The sequence below is a fragment of the Mobula hypostoma genome, chromosome 13, assembly GCF_963921235.1.
Source record: "Mobula hypostoma chromosome 13, sMobHyp1.1, whole genome shotgun sequence".
In the NCBI taxonomy this organism is placed as follows: Eukaryota; Metazoa; Chordata; class Chondrichthyes; order Myliobatiformes; family Myliobatidae; genus Mobula; species Mobula hypostoma.
Window position 1 is genome coordinate 73,907,776 of NC_086109.1, and position 24,061 is coordinate 73,931,836.

Below are 24,061 nucleotides of genomic sequence, written 5' to 3' on the forward strand. Positions count from 1 at the left end.
AATGTCTTTTAGGGAAGGAAATCTGCTACCCTTGCTCAGTGCAATGAGACTCCAGAGCAACGTAGTTGATTGATAGTTTCCTCTCTGCAATTGAAAAAGAAAAATAAACACTTTCCTTTCCAGCATTACTCATATCCAGCTAGTTATTTTAAAAAAATCAGTAGGCTCTTTATGTTTCCTACTGATTTACAGCCACTCTTAACAGAAAATCTTCCAAGAGGACCACAACCTTGTCGTGGTTTGGAGGCTTGTGTGCCTCAATGACCCATGTTAGCTGGAGTCAGGGCTTTATGCTTTGACTCTTGGTAGGGTCACCCATGCCAAACAGGTCAAAGGGTAGAGGCCAGACTAAGTGTGGTCCACCGGTCCTCCAGGTTCAGGGCCAACAACCCTCACTGGTCAAACAAAACTGTTATGGAAACAGCAATGAAGAGTCCTTCGACATCTGAGTGTGATGGTATCTTTGTGTCTGCACCCAGAACCTGCATAACTGACAGCAGTGAAAACCAAGCTACTGACATGATGGAGGAAGCCCTGAACATTGGCGGAAATGGAGAACCTTCACTGCTGCCCTAAATGCCAGCGGTATATCGGACAGTCGATAGATTAACAGAAAATTTATTTTATATCTGAATTCTACGTGACAGCTGCAAGTGGAACCCATAGCATATTAGAAGGCCATACTAAATCAAAATCTTCAGTTACACTTGGCAATACAATATACTTTATTTGATGTAAATCCTCTAGACATTTCTTAAACTATGGAAATAGCCTCTAGAGATCTGAAGCTACCTTCTGAAACTTCCTATAAAATGTGACTGGCCCTTTAAATGGAATCCAATTGAAGTACAACTGCCAATCAACAATTGTGAATGAACCTCTTCTTTCCAATTTAAATTAGTAATGCACAGAAAATTAAGAAAGCTGATTAAGACATATTGTGCAAATCAAAAAAATAAATAAATCTGAGACCATAAGTTGTAGAGTCCTTGAAATTGAGTCTGTAGGTTGTAGAATCCAATCAGAGTTGTGATGAGTGAATTTATCCATGCTGTTTCAGGAGCCTGATGGTTGTCGGGTAATAATTGTTCCTAAACCTGGTGGTGTGGGACCTAATGCTTCTGTGTCTTTTGCCCGATGGCAGAAGCAAGAAGAGAGATGGTCTGGGGGGCGGGGGGGGGGGGGTCCTTGACGATGGAGGTTGCTTTCTTGTGGCAACACTCATTGTAAATGTACTCATTGCTGGGGAGAGCTTTCACTGTAATGGACTGGGCCGTATCCACCACTTTCTGTTGCCTTTTCTGTTCCTGGGCATTAGTGTTTCCATACCAGGCCATGATGCAACCAGTTAGGATACAGCCACTGTGCAGCTATAGAAGTTCATCAAGGTTTTAGATAACATGCTGAATGTATGCAAACTCCAAGAAAGTAGAGGTGCTCTCGTGCCTTCTTAAATACTGGTCCCAGGACAGATCCTCTGATACGATAACACCAAAAAATTAAAGTTACTGACCCTCTCCATCTCCAGTCCTCTCATGAGGACTGATACATGGACCTCTGGGTTCTTCCAATGTAGCTGATAATCAGCTCATTTGTTTTGCTGACGTTGAGTGAGAAGTTGTTGTTGTGACATCATTCAACTAGATCGTCAATCTCTCTCCTAAATAGTGATTCATCAGCACAATGATTTGACCCCCAACAGTGGGGTTCTCAGCAAACTTAAATATGGCATTGGAGCCATAGCACTTAGTCCCACAGTCATAAATATAAAGTGAGTAGGGCAGGGGGCTAGGCACGCTGCCCTGTGATCACCTGTGCTGATGGTGATTCTGGGAGAGATGTTGAAGGGACTGATGAAGGGTCTTTCCCATAGATGCTCTTCCAGCACTTCCAGCACTTAGTGTGTATTTCTTTGATTTCCAGCATCTGCAGATTTTTTCTCGTGTGGGAGAGATGTTGTTCTTAATCTAAACTGACTGAGGTTTTCCATTAAGGAAATTGAGGATCCAGTTGCACAGGGAGGTATCAAGGCCTACATCCTGGACCTTAGTAATTAACTTCAATGCCAAGGTGTAGTCAATGAAGAACATCCTGATGAATGCATCTTCTTTGTCCTGGTATTCCAGAGCTGAGTCAAGGGCCAATGAAATTGCATCTGCTGTCGATCTGTAGGCAAATTGGAGTGGATCCAGGTCACTCCTCAGGCTGGAGTTGATATACATCATGACCAACCTCTCAAAGCACTTCATTCCAGTGAATATGCCACTGGACATCGTGTTCACAGATAAACTGTACTGTACTAATCATTTCGGGCTCAATTATAAATGGAATAAAGGCGTTTTTTCATCAGCTTTCCTTATTTGTCCCTATTTTAGCTATCTCGGTCTTTTACATCGTTACAGCTGCATGACATCTCATTAAAGGAAAGAACATTTCCAACTTACATTTCTTTATTCAAGTATAGCAGTTGCTTCATGGTAGCTGGAACTTTGACTGAGCTTTGCATGAGACTTTGTCATAGCAACTAAGTTAGTTGGTAGCTCTTTCATCTCACAGTAGAAGGTTAGCATGGCACAGTGGTGCAGTGGTTAGCACAACGCTTTGAAGTACAGGCGACCCTGGTTCAATTCCCGCCACTGCCTGTAGCTTGATGGATGTTCTGCCTGTGACCATGTGGGTTTCCTCCGGGTGCTCTGGTTTCCTCCCACAATCCAAAAACATACTAATTGGTAGGTTAATTGGTCATTGTAAATCGCCCAGTGTTTAGGCTGGATTAAATTGGAGGATTGCTGGTGGCACAGCTCAAAGGACCAGAAGAAAAGTCATTGCAGAGTTATCCTTGGCTGATAAATTAATACAGTACTTATTAAGGTGAGTTTTACTAAATGAGCTACCTATCTTCAGCTGAAATATCAAACTTTAATCATGTGACTATAAGAGTTCACATGATACTATTTGGACAAAGAGAAGGGTAGCTATACCCAGTGTCCCTTAATTAACAGCCTTAAACATTATCCAGACATTATTGCATTATTGTTTGCAGGACTCTACTGTGTGCAAATTAACTGCTGTGTTACCTATAATTACTCTTCAGATTGCTAGTAAAGCACATTGGAATGTTGGAGGTGTTGAAAGTTGCAATAGAAATGCAGGTCTTTCTGTCTCTTTGAGCACACATTTTGATGTGTACTCCTTAATGAAAGGTTTGGACAATTGGTCACAGAGAAAGCCAAAACAAATACTGCTTTCCAAAATGCTCTTACAAATTGTTGCTCTTCATAGCCATAGTAAATAAGTAAAAAATAAGGCAACTGGCACCTCTACTTTTAATATGGTGATAGCCAACTCTAAAACAGCATCTTTTGCTTACCCATTATTCCTACAATTATATTTCTGAATATGAAGGCGCCAATCAGGATCCAGAATATTATGTAGATGCTACCTGCAACTTTGTCAACTTCATCTACTTCCAATATGTCGAGAAACAAACTATGCCAGTGGTCCAGGGTAAATAGTTGAAAAAGGGTTTGCAATGTATGCGGGATATCACTAGCAAAACAAAACATAGGTAAATTAAATATCTTCTACAACATAATATAAACAAAGTATGCATTTGTTGAACCGGTTTTCCTTCCTTCATGGATGACTGAATAATGATTGGAAAATGGAAAGATATATTTGATTGATCTTGGAACAGGTTAAAAGGGCTGACACAACATTGTGGGCCAAAGTCCCTGTACCATGCTGTAATGTTCTATAGTCTATATTCATGTCATTTATGGTTCTCTTGCTTTTCAGTTCATTAATTGTTGAAGCAAGCAAAAGTTAATTACTGACATTGATTAATTTTTTATTCCCAAAAAAGTTTGGCAATTAATATTGGGTTTTCAAATGTTTGGTAGTAATTCCTAATTAGCTACAGCTATTTGTAGTCTATCATTATTAACACATTGACATTCCCACCCACTAGCTTCCTGGATATGAAGGAGCCAATCAGGATCCAGAATATTGTGTATTGCTAGGTTCAGAGGAGCTTCACGAAAATGATTCTGGGATTGAAAGGCTTATCATCTGAGGAGTGTTTGATGTCTCTGAGCCTGTACTCACTGGATGCGAAGAATGAGGAAGGATCTCATTGAAACCTATCAAATGTTGAAAAGAATCAATAGAGTAGATTTGGAGAGGATCTTTCTTATGGTGGGGGAGTCTAAGACCAGATGACACAGCCTCAGAATAGAGGAACGTCCATTTGGAATGTAGATGAAGAGGAGTTTCTTTAACCAGAGAGTGGTGAATCTGTGGAATTTGTTGGGTATACTTAAGGCTGAGGTTGATGGATTCTTCATCAGTCAGGGCCTGAAGGGATACAGGGAGAAGGCAGGAGATTGGAGCTGAGGGGGAAAATGGATTAGCCATGATGAAATGGTGGAGCAGACTCAATGGCCTAATTCTGCTCCAAAAATCTTATGGTCTTGTGAAGCAAGATTCATACGGTATCTCCAGAAAGTTAAAGATCACCTATGATGTTACTGAATAGTACAACTGGAAAAGCCTCCTCCTACTTCATTTCTCCTCAGTGTCTATGTATGCCAATGCTTAAAGGGAAGCTGCTGGAGAAAGTGGCTAACTTGAGATCTTATTGCTGGAGAAGAGGTCTGTCTGCACTAATATTTACTCCAGTTTCACTTCTCTGGAGAAAAATTGATTTCTTTTGGAGCAGACCGATCTGCTGATCATTGAGGGCATGTTATATTGGCGCAGGAACATGTGGCAACGCTCTGCGTGTTACCCCTAACACAACCTTATGTTACATTGGATGTTGATAAAACAATGCATTTCACTGTACGTTTCTAAGTACATGTGGTAAATAAATGAATATGCAGTCCGTTGGCTGAAAACAACAAAAGAAGCCTATTTCTGTTATCTTATTTCTCCATTAATTATAAGTAAAAATGGAATGAGTTTATTAATCCAGTAGTGGGTACACGTTGTGATGTAGCAATTATCTTTTAAATAATAGATATTAAAGGGATTTATTCCGAATTCCACTGAGAGTACTAATGATTAGTGGTAAAAACAACAACAAAATGAAATCAGAATATCTGTTGATAAAGTAAATTTAATAGACCAGGTGTGTATCAGGTATCTTCCCTAGTCCCCAGTTTTTAATGGCGGTAACAAAATCACACTGAACTGACTGAAACCATTTCTAACAAACGTAAGTGCAAAATAGAAACTTTTGATAATTAAGTCAAAGATGTTATTTTTATACAGAGCCCGCAATTGTGCCTGTGTATGGGATGTTACATAAGTGCACTTTTTAGAGACCTGCTGTGGTTGTGGTTATGGAGTGGTGTGAGACTTAACACAACAATTAATTCATGTAGTACATGACTTGGAGTGCTGACAATGTGATTAAAGTTTTATCATTTTTTTATGCAGTGCAATCTTTTTTTTTGGTTCAATCTATTTGTCTTTCAATAAAACCTTTAATGAGATTTAATTAAAAGGACCTTATCCATAATCACTTCCCCAAAGTTTTGAAAAATGTTACGTGTAAGGCATCATGTTTCTTCAAAGCTAAATAAATTCAAGTTTTTGAGAGCTGTTAAAATACACCTACACAAAAGCTGTCTTATAAGCACGCCCAGGATTGCTTGATTCTGTGTAGCTCCGAAAAAGTGACACTCCAACCACTGCGAAAGCATAGGCAAATATCAACACCAACAGCAAGATGAAAGTCATTGCCTAGAAGAGATAAAAATAGAATTGTCTGTCTTCTGTACAGATAGATAGGTAAAGTACAGCGTTTTATCTTAATTTTAGAAATAAATGAAACAAGGAGCAATTGGAAAATTATAGTATGAATGCCAAAAATTATTAAAATATTAAAATTACTATATTTGTGGAACAACTTAGAAATCCAGGGAGCCTTTATATGTAAAGGTGTAAAATCCTGAATTACTTTGAATCTGAGCATGTCTTTCCAGGATAGAGGAGCCAAAAGTACAGCACAGGGCATGGAAAGCTCCCAGAATTACTTTATCCCAAGAAACCAATTGAACCAACTTCCCCCGGGATTAATAAAGTATGACTATGACTATGAAAGCACAGTGGCAGAATCCTGGTGATTCTGTGTGAATGAAACTTCCTTATGCTCTACAGAGAGGCAAAAATGTTGGAACTGTCAAGGTGAGGATTGGATTCCAGAGTACGAAATCCCCCTAGCATCACCTCTCAAGACTAGGAATCTCAGAACTTGTGAAGAGGAGTGGATACTGTATGGGCAAGCCAGAACATGGGAAGAGAAGCATGCTACTCTAGCGGTTCCGCAGGGATCTCATCTCGTCTGATACCTACCAAGCTGCTATTCACTACTATCGCCCAGTACTGCCTTATTGTCTCAGCAATCACAGTCTTGAAAATTTCTATCAAAATTACGGTACTGTGCAAAAGCCTAAGGCGTGTGTAAAAAATTCTGTAAAGTGAAGATGCTTTCAAAAATAATGAAATGAAAAGTTTATGAATATCAAAAAAATTACCGTAAAGAGCAGTAAGCAGTAAAAAAAACTAAATCAAATCAATATTTGGTGGGACCATCCTTTGCTTTTAAAACTGCATCAATTCCCTTAGGTCCATTGTCATGCAGTTTTATAAGAAAATCGGCTGGTAGGTTGTTCAAAGCATCCTGGAGACCTTGCCACAGTCGTTCTGCTGACTTCGACTGTCTTGCTCACTTCTGACTCTCCAAGTAATCCCAGAGAGCTGCGATGATATTGAGATCAGAGCTTTGAGGAGGCCATACCATCTGAAACCATACAATAAAACTAGGGTGCCTAGAACTTTTGATCAGTACTGTATATTCAGACCATTTAAGATGAAGATATTTTAGATATTCCAGCATTTTGCATGAAAAAATGATTTCTGATTTTGCTCTTTAAGTGGCTTAGCTCAAATTTTGGGATTTGCATTTTCTACCTGAATCCCTCACTAGTTTTGTTACATCTAATGCCATCAGTGCATTTTATCAATTTAAATATGCTAAAAACACTCCTCTAAGTCGAATATCAGTCAACATTATGCAAGATGTATCAGTTCCAATCTAGAATCAACCATACCATCAAATTATACTGAAATGCCTTGTCCAAGATTGAACACAATACTCCAGACAATATTTGAACAATGTTCTATTATTACTCTGCTTTAAATCCAAGCCTTTGTAACAGGTAATATTTCATTAGCTTTTCTGATTATATTTATAGCTTTACATTAATTTTTATAAATGCTTAAATAAGGACATTCAGATTCCTTTATTTTTCCACAGCTTCTAACCTCCCATTACTAAGAAAATATTCCTCTCTAGCTACTCAGTCTTTATTGCTCCAATCTACAAAACTCACTGTACGTAGTTCTCAATATCTCTCCCAAATTATTAACATATACTGCCTAAATTGAATGATTACTTTTCACCCCTTTTTCCTGCACTATGTGATGTATCTTAATTTCCAACACCTGCAGCATATCACTATATTGTTGATATATATCCCTAAAAACTTCATGTATTTTCCGTTTTGTTGCATTAAACATCGTGCTGTTTCTCAGAGCATGTATTCAGTATCAAGAGGTTGTAGCTGCCATGTCATTCACACACTGACTATTGGGAAGTAGGTTGGTATCTTTAAGTGCACCTACGCCGGCAGTCAATGTCAGAAATGTGCCTTGGAGGGCAGAGTGGTCACATGTTTCTAATTTCTGTGACCACACTCCTTTCACCAGCTCCCTCTGCAATTCCCAGCAGTGATTGTCACTTTGGCAAATGCAATGTACAGGTATATATATCTGCAGGGGTTGCACAATGTCTGTGTGTGCTGATTACAACCATAAAGCAGCTTAAAATCAATCAAGCATATAGAAAGAGCAAGACACCATCTCCAAGTCTTTGTTATTATTTGGCAAATTCACATTCGGCTGAATTGTATAGCTATTTGGGATTCTTTGTCAAAAGAATTTTATATAGTCATTCAACTTATTTCAGTAAAACAGTTCCGAATCATTATGGATATTAACAAACTAGAGGCAATAGATATAATTTTACCTTTAGTGCTTTTGTTACAGCCAACAAAAGTAGTCGCAATTGATGAAATTTTCTCATACTTTTCAAAGATCGTAAAGCTCTGAAGGTACGAAAAACTTTTAAAAAATGAAGTTGTATGCCGGTTTGGTAATGAATTGTCTTGATCACCTCTGGAATGATAGACTGATTACATAAGAGAGTTAGATTATAATGAGCATATGGTGAATTTTTTCCAGTCTACGTAGCTTCTGATGAGCAAATTTATATTAAAATAATTCCTACTTATGACAAATTCTGCACAATAATTTATAGACAGAAAGCTCCTGCCTCTAAGCCCCCAAGTCCCACTCTTCCCAATCTTTATTGCTCTTTTCAACAAACCCACACAGGGATTAATCTATCTGGCCTCAGTGTCCTAAATCCACTCATTCCACATTCTTTCCAATTCTATTTTCTTCTTACATGCAAGTGTCCAAGGAGATTATAGACCTTTATTCCATTTACAACCCATGGATTGCCATTAAAATAAAAACAAATATTAACTGAATAAAAAGTATATTCTTCAGGCTGATTTATTAAAAGTTAGCTGAAATGGAGAGAAAATAAAAAATGGTTACTTTGTCCCAGCAAAGGTGAACATTCAAGGTGTCCTACACACAAAATGCTGGAGGAACTCAGCAGGCCAGGCAGCATCTATGGAAAAGAGTGAACACTCGAAGTTTCAAGCCAAGACCCTTCATCAGGACTCAGCCAAAATGCTGACTGTTTACTCTAATATTAAAATATTAAAGTAAATAATGTCATTTTACCCATGAAAATTGCATTGAATCACATGCTGCTACCTTTCCTCTGAGGAGCGTAAGAACCTGATGTAGTTTGAGAAATACAGAAGTTGCAGGAGGGGCAGGATTGCAGCTCAGAGTTCCGGGCTCCATTTGATTTAGATATGACAGAGTAAGAGGGATTAAAGGGGGAGGAGTGGTATTACTAGACAGGGAAAATGTCACAACAGTGCTCAGTCAGGACAGACAGGAGAGCTCATCTAGTGAGATTTATGGGTGGAGCTGAGGAATGAGAAAGGAATGACCATATTAATGGGATTGTATTATAGACCACCCAATAATCAACAGGAGAAGTGAGGTTGTAGAAAGAAACATAAGATTGTGATAGTAAGTGATTTTAACCTTCCACTATTGATTGCGACTCCCATACTGTAAAAGGGCTGGATTAGATAGAGTATGTCAAATGTGTTCAGGAAAGTTTCCTTTATCAATATAAAGAAGTTCCAACCAGGGAGAGTGTGATACTGGATCTCCGAATCATCCTGGTAAAACTAGAGGGCATAGGTTAAGGGTGAGAGGTGAAATGTTTGAGGGGGAACTTCTTCACTCAGGGGGTGGTGCATGTATGGAAGGTGGGTTCAATTTCAACATTTAGGGGATGTTCGGATAAGTACAGGGATGTGAGGGGTGTTGCTACCAGGTGAAAGTTGATGCAACCAGGCAGAATAATAGTTCAGCATGGACTAGATAGGCCGAAGGGCTTGGTTCTGTGCTGTAGTCCTCTTACAACTATGACTCTGTGAGAATGTCTCCAAGAGAATGCCTGCTTGTCATGGAGAATGATGATCTTTGCTGTATATGATACTGACCTACTTCAATGTTTAGTGATGGTTCACAGTTACAACCATGAGCACAGTTCGATGAGGGCTAAGTTCTAAGAAATGGGTGTTCAACTTTTCTGATGAAAAATCATCACCTTTCTCTGATACCTTCTCCACAAATACTACCTGATCTGCTGAATATTTAGCACGTTTTCTATTTTTATTGCAAAAGCACTGTGGGCAGTTGAAAATTGGAATACTGTACATCAGAATTAGATTTAATATCGCCAGCATATGTCGTGAAATTTGTTAACTTTGCAGCAGCAGTTCAATGCAAAACATGATAATATAGAAAAAAACTGAATTATAGTAGAGATATACTAAATAGTTAAATTAAATAAGTAGTGCAAAAACAGAAATAAAAATGTAGTGAGGTGGAGTTCATCGGTTTAATGTTCGTTCAAGAAGAAGCTGGTCCTGAATCATTGAGTGTGCGTCGTCAGGCTTCTGTACCTCCTTACTGATGGTAGCAATGAGAAGAGGGCATGCCCTGCATGGTGGTGGGAGGGGTGATGGCTCTTTATGATGGACACTGCCTTTTTGAGACATCACTCCCTGAAGGTGTCTTGGTTACTACGGAGGCTAATACCCATGATGGACTGACTAATTTTACAACACTCTGCAGCTTATTTCGATCCTGTGCAATAGCTCCCCCATCCAGATGCAGCCAGTTAGAATGCTCTCCATGGTCTAATCATTAGCAAAGGTGAAATTATCTTTACAGAACAAATAAACTCAGAATAGTCAAGTGTGACACTAAGTATGCATAAAAAATGTTTGAAATACAAAGGAAACATTGAAATTCCATCAGAGTAATTGGAGAAGGTATACACTGAGATGAATATGGAAAAAATGAATGTTAAAGTGTGATTAGAGAGCAACAATTGGTAAATAGTTCATTATTGGTTCATTATTGTCCCATATGCAGAGATAGAGTGAAAAGCATGCCATCCATACAGATCAAAAGGAAAAGCAATAACATTGCAGAATACAGTGGTGAGTTACACTTACAGAGAAAGTACATTGCAGGTAGACAAAGAAGGTGCAAAGGCCATGGAGGGGTAGATTTTATTTATTATTTATTGAGATACAACACCTTTTGAGGCACGCCACCCAGTAATCACCCCAATTTAATCCTAGCCTAATTATGGGACAATTTATAATGACCAATTAACCTACCAACTGATACGTCTTTGCACTGTGGGAGGAAACCAGAGCATCCAGAGGAAACCTATGTGTTCACGGGGAGAATATGCAGACTCTTTACAGACAGAGGCAAGAAATGAACCCGGATTGCCTGTACTTTAAAGCATTGTGCTATCCACTACGCTCCTCCAAGAGGACCACATCCTTATCATAGGGTTTGGAGGCTTGCGTGCCTCAGTGACCTGGAGAGCTATGTTGGCTGGAGTCAGGGCCTTGTGCTTTGGTTCTTGGTAGGGTCAACCATGCCAAATAGGTCAAAGGGTAGATGCCAGATTAAGAGTGGTCCACCAGTCCTCCAGGTTCGGGGGTTCAGCTCGGGGCTAACAACCTACTGATAAACAAAAATTGTTACAGAAACAGCATTGAAGAATCCTTCTACATCTATGTGTGACTGTATGGACAGACAGAGATGAAGGACCATCATTTCTACCCTTGATGCCAGTGGTGAAACGGGATTAAGTTAATAAGTAACCACTACACTACTGTGCCAGTACCAGGGCTCTCAACAAAGAACTTAATGCAAAGAAGGAAATGGCTGAACAATAGTAAAAAATTCATAGGATGTGAAAAACATATAGATGAGAACAGAATGAAGTAAGAACACAAATAGCAGAGGCTCTGAAAAATTGAACCTTCCAGATAATTAAGAAAGATGATTTGAGAAACATAACTTTTGCAAATGTAGAAAACCTAAACAAAATTAACGACTTTGCTTAAATGAGATGGAAGTTCTATGCAAAATTAAAATGCAGAGTTAAAACTTATCCTTGCAGGCGGAACAAGTGCTACACCTGCCCCTACACCTACTCCTTCACTACCATTCAGGGCCCCAAACGGTACCTGCAGGTGAGGCGACACTTAACCTGTGAGTCTGTTGGGGTCACATACTGTGTCCAGTGCTCCTGCTGGGCCTCCTGTATATCAGTGAGACCTGACATAGACTGGGAGAACACTTCGCTGAGTACCTATGCTCTGTCTGCCAGAAGAAACAGGGTCTCCCAGTGGCCACCCATTTTAATTCCACATCTCATTTTGATATGTCAATCCATGGCCTCTTCTACGGTCGCTATGAGGCCACATTTATCTCCTTGCCTGCCCATTGCCTCCCTCTGCTGCTTCTCCCCCTTTTTCTTTCTTCCTGTCCTCTCCTATCAGACTCCCCCTTCTTCAGCCCTGTATCTCTTTCACCAATCAACTTCCCAGCTCTTTACTTCATCCCTCCCCCTCTTGGATTTACCTGTCACCTTGTGTTTCTCTCTCCCCTCCTCATCCTCACCTTTAAAATCCACTCCTCATCTTTTTTTGTCCTCAGTCCTGCTGAAGGGTCTTGGCCCGAAACATCGACTGTAGCTTTTTCCATAGATGCTGCTTGGCCTGCTGAGTTCCTCCAGCATTTTGTTTGCTTTGCCTGAAGATGTTGAAGGTGACTGGGTCCAAGATTGTTAAACAGCCAATAATAATTATGCAGGGGCATCTAAATAGTGAACTAATTCAAAAAGAGGGAACAACAGAGAGACCTGGCAACTACGGTCACTATTGTGAAAAGCAAAGTCCTGCAGATATCACACATAAAAATTGCTGGTGAATGCAGCGGGCCAGGCAGCATCTATAGGAAGAGGTACAGTTAACGTTTCGGGCTGAGACCCTTTGTCAGATATGTTTATCTGAATGAATGATTTCCCACTTGGGATCAATAAAGTACATATTTTTTAATTATTGTTGTTATTCTTATTATTATGTCAACACTGGAAAACATTCAGCAGTTGGGCAGCATTATCTCTGAACAAGAAAGAAAGTTAAATTTTCAGGTTAATGAGTTTTCATTCAGAGAGAAATGATTTTGAGATTTTCCTATTCTTTCTCTCTTGCTCTCTCTCTCTCTCTGTCTCTCTTTCCATCTGTACAAGTACTTGTACATATCCATCTGTGTATATCAGAGTCTCTGGAGATGGAATGATAATATTGCATATACTGTAATTAGAACAGAAAGTGTAGGAGGCACTGACACTGTCTAAGAAATCATAACACCAACGCACTAAGACTGAAAAGATACACATTAGCAATTTATTAGCCAAGGATACCACAGGTATCCCTAAAAAATTAAACCTCTATTTAAGTTAAGTAGGAAGGCAACATAAATAATTATGGTAAAGACCAGAAATGTTATAACTTGCTTTTCTTACAATAATTAGAACTGTCAGGTCAAAGATGTTCCAACCGATTCTCCAAAATTTTACAAAATCTTGAAGCCACCTGAGTATAATTTCACTCATCAGTACTGAGAGGATGCACCAGTCGACGACTGACAATATGGTCGTTAGGACAGAGAACTTCTTTCCAGGTTTGTGAGCAACATCTGAGGAAGTATCACAAACATACCTTTGTGATTGTAACTTAGTCAAAGCACACAATATATACCTAATTCAAAAATGTTATCATTATTTTTATTTATTTCAATATACAGATACTCAGTGTGTTTATAAAATGTTTCATGAATTTATCTCCATCATGCATTCAATGGTTTAATTTAATATCAGAGAATATATACAGTTTACAACCTGAAATCCTTACTCTTCACAGACAGCCACGAAACAAAGAAAAAAAAAACGCAAAAAATGAACAACAGAAAAGGTTAGAACCCAAAAGCCCCCTTCCCTCCTACCATAAGTAGCAGCAAAAGCATCAACCCTCTCCTGACTTGCTCCAGCAAAAGAGGCAACACTGCACCACCCACCATGCAATCAATAGCAAAGCCCATGATCTAGAGTTATGGAATATGCTTCTAAGCTGGTATTTTTAAACCTCCACAGTTCTCGGCGCCTTTGTGACCAGTGATAAATAAAACATCAAACTGGTATGGCCTGAAGTTGCATAAAATTAGCTATTTTTAATTATTTTAAATTTTAAATATTTAATAATCCTCAAGATAGCATGAGGAGAAATAGAATTCCCAGAGTATGAGCAGAAATTCTTGGTAGCATGCCATACAAAGCCAGTTTGTGAGGAGAGCTTTCAGAACAGTGATGAACTGACTTTTTTTGCCATTTTCACGCCGTAATGAATGATTGTAGCTACATTATAAAAAATTTACTCGTCTAGTCTTTAAGACTGTTAGCATGAACTTCAGTGCTGGGACTTTAGCTATAGTATATACTATGAATGTATGCCATGGCTCCTCTATATATGGAATGAATTTCAAATTAAGTCGATTGCTCTAGTTTTGTATATATTGCCATTTAGATAGTATAGTAATTATATCTATACACTAATGGGTTGGTGAACTGTTTTATTATTTGTGTTGCGTATTCTTAGGAAACAACAGAGGCAGGAAAAATTGTTTGCCTTACCTACTAACACGCCAAATACAATAGTATTGATGATAATGAGGTACAAAATAAGATTTCTGAAAAATGAACCTATTTGAATGTGATCAGGAAAATATACACAGTATTGGCCGCAAACAATGAATTATCCAAAGTTTCAAAATTTATGGAAATACCTACATAATGGTGTTGACATATTAATACCTGACTATCTTATCATTGAGTAGTTGAATTAACACTAGCAATTCATCATTCAGTGGTAGTTTTTTCAATCTCATTCGAAGATTTTTTTTTCCCAAGCAAGCATTCAAAGGTCCCCTGTAGGAATATTCTTTGGTGCACGTAATCTAGAAGGTAAAACATTCTGCATATTTTGTGGCCACTGTTGGGATGTTGGTGGTCTTGGATCATAAAATGGGGAGATTAGGCCAGGAAGAGAGTGAATTATGAGGGGAGCAAAGAGGACTGGAAATGGATCTAATGGGTCAGGCAAGGTAATATTCACTGTTGCGCATGTGGTTTTGAAGCTCATCATACAAAATTTGTTTCATAGAAATGCGGTCACATTTGGATGGGATGCAGGAGGATAGGAGTACATAAAGCATTGGTCTTATTTCCATTAAGTTTGGACAGGGAAAGCAAGGGGAATAGATGTATTAATTAGAAAGAAAATAAATTTTCATAAAAGTTTACCTAGATAAAATAATTATTGTTGAGCTTTTTTTTAGCCACCTCACTTTACCATGTAAACTGACAGCATATCAAAGATAAGTTTCATGCATTATCGAAGTGTAAGCATGCACATAATTCCAACTGTTCACTGACTGGTGGCTAGGCTTGTACTTAGATGGACAACCAAGTGTTTCATTGTGTTGTATGCTCTGTTTCAGGATTTGTTGAAAAGACTATTTTCTAAGTTATGTTCCTCTTCTCTAATCTTCTCTCCTCTAAATACTAGATGTATTCTAAGTTTTCTGGTTGTGCTCTGTACAGTCAGGGAGTGTTAAAATTGGACAGTACGGAAGCAGAGCCTCTGTCCAATTGGTCTGTGAAGGCCAAGGTACCTTCATCAGCTGGTTTTATTTGTTGTGTTGAGTCCACATCCCTGGAGACTTTTCCCATTCACGGATCTGTCAAAATTTCTGTACATTGTATTTTTACCCACTTCTACAGTTTCTGCTGGCAACTCGTTCCATAGACCCAGCACCCTCCGTGTGAAAAATTTTCTCCTCAGGTCCCTTTCAAATCTTACCCCTTTCACCTTAAATCTAGATCCCCTTTTTAGATTCCTGCCCTAGGTAGAAGACTGACCATCCACATTTTCTACACCCCACATGAATTTATATACCCCTGTAAGATCATACTCAGCTTTCTACACTCCAGAACTAAAAAAAAAATTCATTACTGTATAACTCAAGCCCTCCAGTCCTGATATTTATCTATTCTGCATTCTTCCAGCTTAGTGACATCTTTCTTATAGGTGGGCACCAGAACTGCTCACAATACTCCAAGTCTGGCCTCACCAATGTCTTGCACTGTTGCAACATGGTATTCCAGCTTCTACACATTGACTGATACAGGCAGGCATGCCAAAACCCTCCTTCACCACCTTGTGGGAACTACCTATCTGTACCCCTAGACACCTCTGTTCTACTACATTCTCCTTACTGCTTACTGTGTAGGTCCTGCCCTGGTTTAAAGTGCCAAAATGCAAGACTTCACAAAGACGAGAAAGTTTGCAGATGCTGGTCCTGATGAAGGATTCAGCCCAAAATGTCGACTGTTTACTCTTCTCCATAGATGCTGCCCGGCCTGCTGAGTTCCTCCAGCATTTTGCATGTGATGCAAGACTTCACTTGCCAATATTAGATTGCATCTACCATTCCTTCACCCACTTCCACAATTGTTGACAAGACCTGTGCCTCAAAATACACCAATAATACTGCTAGCCCTAGCAGAGTTCTAATCTCCAAAGACTGTGACTTCAGGATCTACTCCCAGCACATGAACATTAGGGAGATGCATTTTGAGACTTCAAAGTCTGAGATTATCTCTTAAACAAAACATTTAAGTTTGTCTCTTCCCTCTCAGTGGACCTTCAGTGTTTCAGTTAGATGAGGAGGTAGGCCCTCAATTCCCTGGACCTACTGCATAGATCATGTGAGAAAGTATTACTTTCCAATTTTTTTTGAAAGAATTTTAATTCAATATGTCATCGATTTGATAAAGGATACTTTCTAAGATCCATGCTGCCCACATATTGAGTGGTGGATATTTGATGTAGCGATACTGAAGACAATTTCTCACTCTGTGATTTGAGGAGATATTGACATTTCGAACTGGATTAAAATCAAAACGCACCAATTGCAGTGGATCTTCAATCATCAACTTGGTCAACATCTTTGGATCTTTTAAATAACAAAAACCCATTATTAAAGACTTTTTTCATCAAATACATTACTTTCTACACTGGTTACATGCCTTCTATAATTTTAATCTGAACAATTGCTAGTTATAAAGACAAACTTAAAATCACTAGCAGGATTCTAAATGAACTGCTCTGTCATGCTCTCTGCACCAGGTCTCCATTTTGCAGTTTCCATGCATTTTCTTCCCCCACCCACCCCCATAGTTGCTGTTCGACCCACGGAGATCCCTGCAGCAGAATACTTGTTGATTTACAATCAGTTTACCAAATGCATATATAAAGGTTTTGATGGGAAATGTCAGTAGTATCTTCCATTATTTCCTCACACAACTGTCTGAAATGTGGGATTTGGTCATTGTGTAAGTCCCAAAGGTATGGTTAGACCAGATCCAAGACATATGAGATCCTGCAGATGCAGGAAAACTTGAACAACACACACAAAATGCTGTAGGAACTTAGCAGGCCAGGCAACATCTTTGGAGGGAAATAAACAGCCAACATTTTGGGTCCTGTTGTCAACTGGCAAATTCCTCCCTAGATGCTGCCTGACCTATTGAGTTCCTCCAGTATTTTATGTTTGTTGCTCAGGCTACTCAGACTAGATGTTTTCTTAATCACTTCAATTAAATTGAAGGCACCTAAGGAAATAAAATAAGTATACCTAATTAAAATTTCCTAGCTAAAATGTCGCCCGACCATCTGAATATTTCTAGCATTTTTTAATTTTGGTTTTCCAGCGACCAGTATGTTGAGTTTGCTACACACCCTGTTATTCCACTCTACATTCTGTTCCAGCTCCAACACCATATACAAGTTTGCAGATGACACCACTGTTGTGGGCTGTATCAAAGGCGGTGATGAATCAGCATTCAGGAGGGAGATTGAAAATTAGACTGAGTGGTGTAATAACAACAACCTCTCATTGAATGTCGATAAGGTCAAGGAACTGATTGTAGACTTCAGGAGAGGCATGAGGTTCATGAGCCAGTAATCATCGGAGGATCAGAGCTGGAGAGGGTCAGTAACTTTAAATTCCTGGTTGTTACCATCTCAGAGGACCTGTCCTAGACGTATCATATAAATATAATTGCGAAGGTAACACAACAGTGCCTCGACTTCCTCAGGAATCTTCAGAGATTCGGCATGTCATCAAAAACCTTGGCGAATTTCTGTAGATGTGTGGTAGAAGGTGTGCTGACTGGCTGCATTGAGGCCTGGTTTGGGAACATCAGTGCCTTTGAGTGAGAAATCTGACAAAAGGTAATGGATTTAGCCTAGTACATCTCAGGGAAAACCCTTCCAACCATTGAGAACATTGACATGAAACGCTGCCATAGCAAAGCAGCATCCATCATCAAAGATCCTCACCACTCAGGCCACGCTCTCTTCTCGCTGCTGCCTTCAGGTAGAGGGTACAGGAGCCTCAGGACTCCCTACACAGGTTCAAGAACAGTTACTACCCCTCAACCATCAGGCTCTTGAACAAAATCGGCTAACTACACTCATTCTTTTTCTGGCGTTCCCACAACCGATGGTCTCACTTTAAGGACTCTTTATCTGGTTATTTCATACTCGTTAGTTATTGCTGTTTATTGATATTTGCATTTGCACTGTTTGTTGTTCATTGATCCTGTTTACAGTTACTGTTCTATAGATTCTCTGAGTATGCCCACAGTAAAAAGAATGCAATAGTTGTATGTGGTGACATGTATGTACTCCGGTAATAAATTTTACTTTGAACTTTGAATAGTTTATCTTTTTCATTTACAATCCATTTAGTCAAAACAGATGTAATTAGCAAGCCTTAACTACAACCTCTCGGGTAACATTGACACCACCTGTTTATCCAATTTCCCTTGGTCTTCACCCTATCATGGATATTTCCTTTATTTCAGTCACTCCTCCCCTACTGCTCAACTTTAACATACTTATTTTCTAGCACTTCTTAGTTATGATGAAAAATAATCAATTTGAAATGTTAACTTTAATGTTGCCTGACTTTCTGAATATTTCTTGCAGTTTCTGGTTTTATTTCAGATATACAGTAATAACATTATTTTGCATTTAAGAATTATTTTCAATTGCATGAATGTATTGAATTGGTTGTGAAGATTTTTAAGAACTTTAGTTTTTATTTTGGTCACATACATTATTTTAAATATTTATAATGTGTATCTTTCTAATGAAGCTTGAATATTTCTGAAAATTATAAGAGATTTACCAATCCTTGTCCAAGATCAGTGAAAATGTTATTAAATCATATCTTCCAGCAATTGCATAGATTATACCACATGTTTTACCTTTTAAGTTGCACTAGGCAGTAGCATGAAATGAATATATCTAGAAATGGAACCAACAGTTCCATTTATTTAAAATGGAATATTTAAAATTTTTAAAAAATATTTTCAGCATTTTTTTAGCTAATAGTTTGTTTTGGAATTGAGATTCTCACCATAAACCATTCAAATTCTGAAAACTGATCTAGTGCTCTCCCAGAGTATGTGACAAATAGTCTTCTCGGGCTTCCAGGCAGGTACAAGTACAGTATTGATTTTAGTCGACATTTCAATGACAAACTCTTCTATCTTCATCAGGGTTGATGCTTAGGCATGTCTAGTCTGGTATATATAATATAACCCTGTCGTCCGTCCCTCCTGATTAGTTAGTCCTCATCCAATCAGGTTTCCATTGTCCCACCTTGTTTACAATCAAATTCCAGTTTTTCCTTGGAGTAAAATTTCTTTTGCTCTAATTTTGTTAAACTTCTTTTTCTCTACTTTTATTTCAATGGCTTCCTTCACCAGGCAGTCCCAAAAGCCATTGGCACAGCACAAGAGTTTTGTGCCATCAAAGTCAATCCCATGGCTATTGCGAATGCAATGTTCTGCTATTGCCAATTTTTTCGGGTAACCCAAATGGATACACCTCCTATGCTCCTTGATGCGGGTTTCCACTGTGCATCCCGTCTGGCCGAAATCACTGCTCCATATTCACAGGGAATTCTGTAAATAACAGCCGTCCTGATTCCCAGGTCATCTTTGACCCACATAAGCTGTGACTTGAACTTTCTTATGGGTTTGTGGATGGTATTAATCCGGTATTTCTTCAGGATCCTGGCGATCCTTCTAGAAACCTTTTATAGATATGTAAAAAGGAAAAGACTGGTAAAGACAAATGTAGGTCCCCTACAGACAGGTGAATTGATTATGGGGAGCAAGGACATGGCAGACCAATTGAATAATTACTTTGGTTCTGTCTTCACTAAAGAGGACATAAATAATCTTCCAGAAATAGTAGGGGACAGAGGGTCCAGTGAGATGGAGGAACTGAGCGAAATACATGTTAGTAGGGAAGTGGTGTTAGGTAAATTGAAGGGATTGAAGGCAGATAAATCCCCAGGGCCAGATGGTCTGCATCCTAGAGTGCTTAAGGAAGTAGCCCAAGAAATAGTGGATGCATTAGTGATAATTTTTCAAAACTCGTTAGATTCTGGACTAGTTCTTGAGGATTGGAGGGTGGCTAATGTAACCCCACTTTTTAAAAAAGGAGGGAGAGAGAAACCGGGAAATCATAGACTGGTTAGCCTAACGTCGGTGGTGGGGAAACTGCTGGAGTCAGTTATCAAAGATGTGATAACAGCACATTTGGAAAGCGGTGAAATCATCGGACAAAGTCAGCATGGATTTGTGAAAGGAAAATCATGTCTGACGAATCTCATGGAATTTTTTGAGGATGTAACTAGTAGAGTGGATAGGGGAGAACCAGTGGATGTGGTATATTTGGATTTTCAAAAGGCTTTTGACAAGGTCCCACACAGGAGATGAGTGTGCAAACTTAAAGCACATGGTATTGGGGGTAAGGTATTGATGTGGATAGAGAATTTGTTAGCAGACAGGAAGCAAAGAGTGCGAATAAACGGGACCTTTTCAGAATGGCAGGCGGTGACTAGTGGGGTACCGCAAGGCTCAGTGCTGGGACCCCAGTTGTTTACAATATATATTAATGACTTGGATGAGGGAATTAAATGCAGCATCTCCAAGCTTGCGGATGACACGAAGCTGGGTGGCAGTGTTAGCTGTGAGGAGGATGCTAAGAGGATGCAGAGTGACTTGGATAGGTTGGGTGAGTGGGCAAATTCATGGCAGATGCAATTTAATGTGGATAAATGTGAAGTTATCCACTTTGGTGGCAAAAATAGGAAAACAGATTATTATCTGAATGGTGGCTGATTAGGAAAAGGGGAGGTGCATCGAGACCTGGGTGTCATTATACACCAGTCATTGAAAGTGGGCATGCAGGTACAGCAGGCAGTGAAAAAGGCGAATGGTATGCTGGCATTTATAGCGAGAGGATTCGAGTACAGGAGCAGGGAGGTACTACTGCAGTTGTACAAGGCCTTGGTGAGACCACACCTGGAGTATTGTGTGCAGTTTTGGTCCCCTAATTTGAGGAAAGACATCCTTGCCATAGAGGGAGTACAAAGAAGGTTCACCAGATTGATTCCTGGGATGGCAGGACTTTCATATGAAGAAAGACTGGATGAACTGGGCTTGTACTCGTTGGAATTTAGAAGATTGAGGGGGGATCTGATTGAAACGTATAAAATCCTAAAGGGATTGGACAGGCTAGATGCAGGAAGATTGTTCCCGATGTTGGGGAAGTCCAGAACAAGGGGTCACAGTTTGAGGATAAAGGAGAAGCCTTTTAGGACCGAGATTAAGAGAAACTTCTTTACACAGAGAGTGGTGAATCTGTGGAATTCTCTGCCACAGGAAACAGTTGAGGCCAGTTCATTGGCTATATTTAAGAGGGAGTTAGATATGGCCCTTGTGGCTACGGGGATCAGGGGGTATGGAGGGAAGGCTGGGGCGGGGTTCTGAGTTGGATGATCAGCCATGATCATAATAAATGGCGGTGCAGGCTCGAAGGGCCGAATGGCCTACTCCTGCACCTATTTTCTATGTTTCTATGTTTCTAGACAGTGAAAATATAGGGGGTAGTGATAGGCTCCTGGTTTTTCCACCAGCCCTTTTAAGGGCTCGATTGATTCCCTTCACCTTGTAGCCATTCTGTAGGAACGTTAAGCATAATCATTTTATTTCCTTGTGGAAACTCTCTAGGTCCAAAATAGATTTCGCACGGTTAATCAATGTAGAAAAAACTGCTCTATGTCGGGAGGCATGATGGTGGCTGTTATTATTGAAGTATAAGCCCGTGAAAGTGGGTTTCCGATAGACACCATGCCCAAGGTGATATCCGGTTTCCATCATATTAGAATGTCCAGGAATGGGAGGCAACCATTCTTCCCCATCTTCATCATAAATTGAATGCTTGGATGTATGCTGTTCAGATGGTCATGGAACTACTGGAGTGCCTGGAGCCCATGAGGCCACACTACGAAGGTGTCATTGACGTATCTGAAGAAGCATTTGGGGTATAAGGGCGATGAACTCAGAGCCCTCTCCTCAAAGTCCTCCATGTAGAAATTAGCAATAGCGATCCCATGGTCAAAGATGACCTGGGCCTCCGGTTGGCTGGCATTTACAGGATTCTCTGTGAATGCAGAGCAGTGTATATCTGCCAGGATAGGACGCATAGTGGAAACCCGCATCAGAGAAATTGGCAGTAGCAGAACATAGCATCTGCAATGGCTATAGATTTGACTTTGATGGCACAAAACTACTGTGCCATGCCAATATCTTTTGGGACTGACTGGTGAAGGAAGCCATTGAAATAAAACTAGAGAAAAAGAATTTTAACCAAGACAAAGGTCTCGCTCTATAAGAACTGGAATTCGATTGTAAACAGGGTGGGACAGCAGAAACCTGATTGGATGACGACTAATCAATCAGGAGGGATGGACGATGGGGGTATATATACCACTGGACTAGACGTACTTAGGCATTGTCCCTCATGAAGATGACAGAGTTTGTCATTGAAATGCTGGTTAAAATCAGTACTTTAACCTGGCTAGAAGCCTGAGAAGAGTTTATTCATCATTCAAATTTTGCTCTGTAATCAATCGAATATCAAAATTTTTCTTGGTAGTTTATATGATACTAATGTAGCTTCATTTTCTTGAAGATTTTCAAAAATGTTGTCTCTTCTCTGCCAAAACAGATATTCTATTTTATCTTTGGACCAAAGCCGTGCAGTTTCATTAATCAGTAAAATGATTTCATTTTCAAGGAAGAATATCAAATTTGCAAAATGAATTAACTCATTGTATATAAATGATAGTACATGTGGACATTATTCTATTCAAGACTGTCTTAAAGATACTGTGTGAAAAACCTTGGATAAGCTCAACTCACTAAACGTAGGAGTCAATTCGCACAAGATATTATGTTTAAAATAATATGTACACTGTTTCCAATTTCAAATGATCAAAGATCAGAAAAATAGAGCCTTTCTCTTTCATTTACCAATATTACATAACATAATGCTCCCACTGCACATGTAAACATACATATATTGCACTTTGTCTGCACAAACTCTGGTCTAGGTGAAGAGACAACATCCTTTAAATTAATTTTCCAATTTTACTCTGCTTTGTTCACTGCTTACCTTTTAAGTGTCACCATAACAGCTTTGATCACTTTGCACAAAAATGGACTTTACTTTTTTGTTTTAATTTTATTCTTTCTTGTAAAAATTGGTAATAATTTCTGTTAAATTTGTGATTTCTCTGTAAATGCCTCTTAGATGACGCTATGTTCCTGTAAAGCTGCTGCAAGTCAGTTTTTCATACATGTACTTATGGATATCATAGTAAACTCAACTCTGAATAATGACTTTGAATTAGATTTTTTCTTTCATTATTATTTGAACAACCCAACCCAATTTTGTAAATTTAATGTTTCATAAAAATACCTTTGATGTCATTCATATTATATTTTGGATCATTGATGATTAATCCTTGAAAATGATCCAACAAATTGAAATCCTGAATGAGCCTTGACCGGATAGCTTCTGCCCGAGGGTTGGCCTTTGAATATAGTTGGGAAACTTCTTTACTTTCCAAAATAGAATTTGATTCATCCATTTTTCAGAATCTATTCAACAGAGGGAAAAATATTCATTCGTTCTGAAAATGTTCAAACGACAACCATCTCTAGATCTACAGACTGTAAGGATGACTTACTTTTCCAATGCTGAACATATGCAGATTATCAATTTGAGTTATTCCACCACTGGCTGATGTGCTGAGAGTGGCACTATTCCTAAGCTCTGGAATTCCAGAAAACCCTCTCTGCCTTTCCTTAACAAGAAAGACTAATTTGCCTGTCTATTTCAAAAGTTCCAAAATACATCATTATCAGTGAACTACTCTATGTTAATGAAGTAATATAGACAGAGTGGCATCC

The 24,061-nt window shown here is 39.1% G+C and overlaps 1 protein-coding gene across 1 annotated transcript in view; it reads right to left on the reverse strand.

Moving 5' to 3' along the window:
* The window catches only part of LOC134355331 (cation channel sperm-associated protein 2-like), a gene marked incomplete at its 5' end in the record, with an annotated part of 36,053 nt that extends 12,335 nt beyond the window's left edge, over positions 1-23,718 (reverse strand). Inside the window, 7 exons of the mRNA XM_063065093.1 lie at positions 3,371-3,549; positions 5,624-5,748; positions 8,096-8,257; positions 13,127-13,299; positions 14,291-14,359; positions 16,501-16,674; positions 23,568-23,718. Of these exons, the coding sequence (XP_062921163.1) occupies positions 3,371-3,549; positions 5,624-5,748; positions 8,096-8,257; positions 13,127-13,299; positions 14,291-14,359; positions 16,501-16,674; positions 23,568-23,718 (1,033 nt within the window). The remainder of the gene's footprint in view (positions 1-3,370; positions 3,550-5,623; positions 5,749-8,095; positions 8,258-13,126; positions 13,300-14,290; positions 14,360-16,500; positions 16,675-23,567) is intronic.
* Between the last annotated feature and the right edge of the window lie 343 nt (positions 23,719-24,061).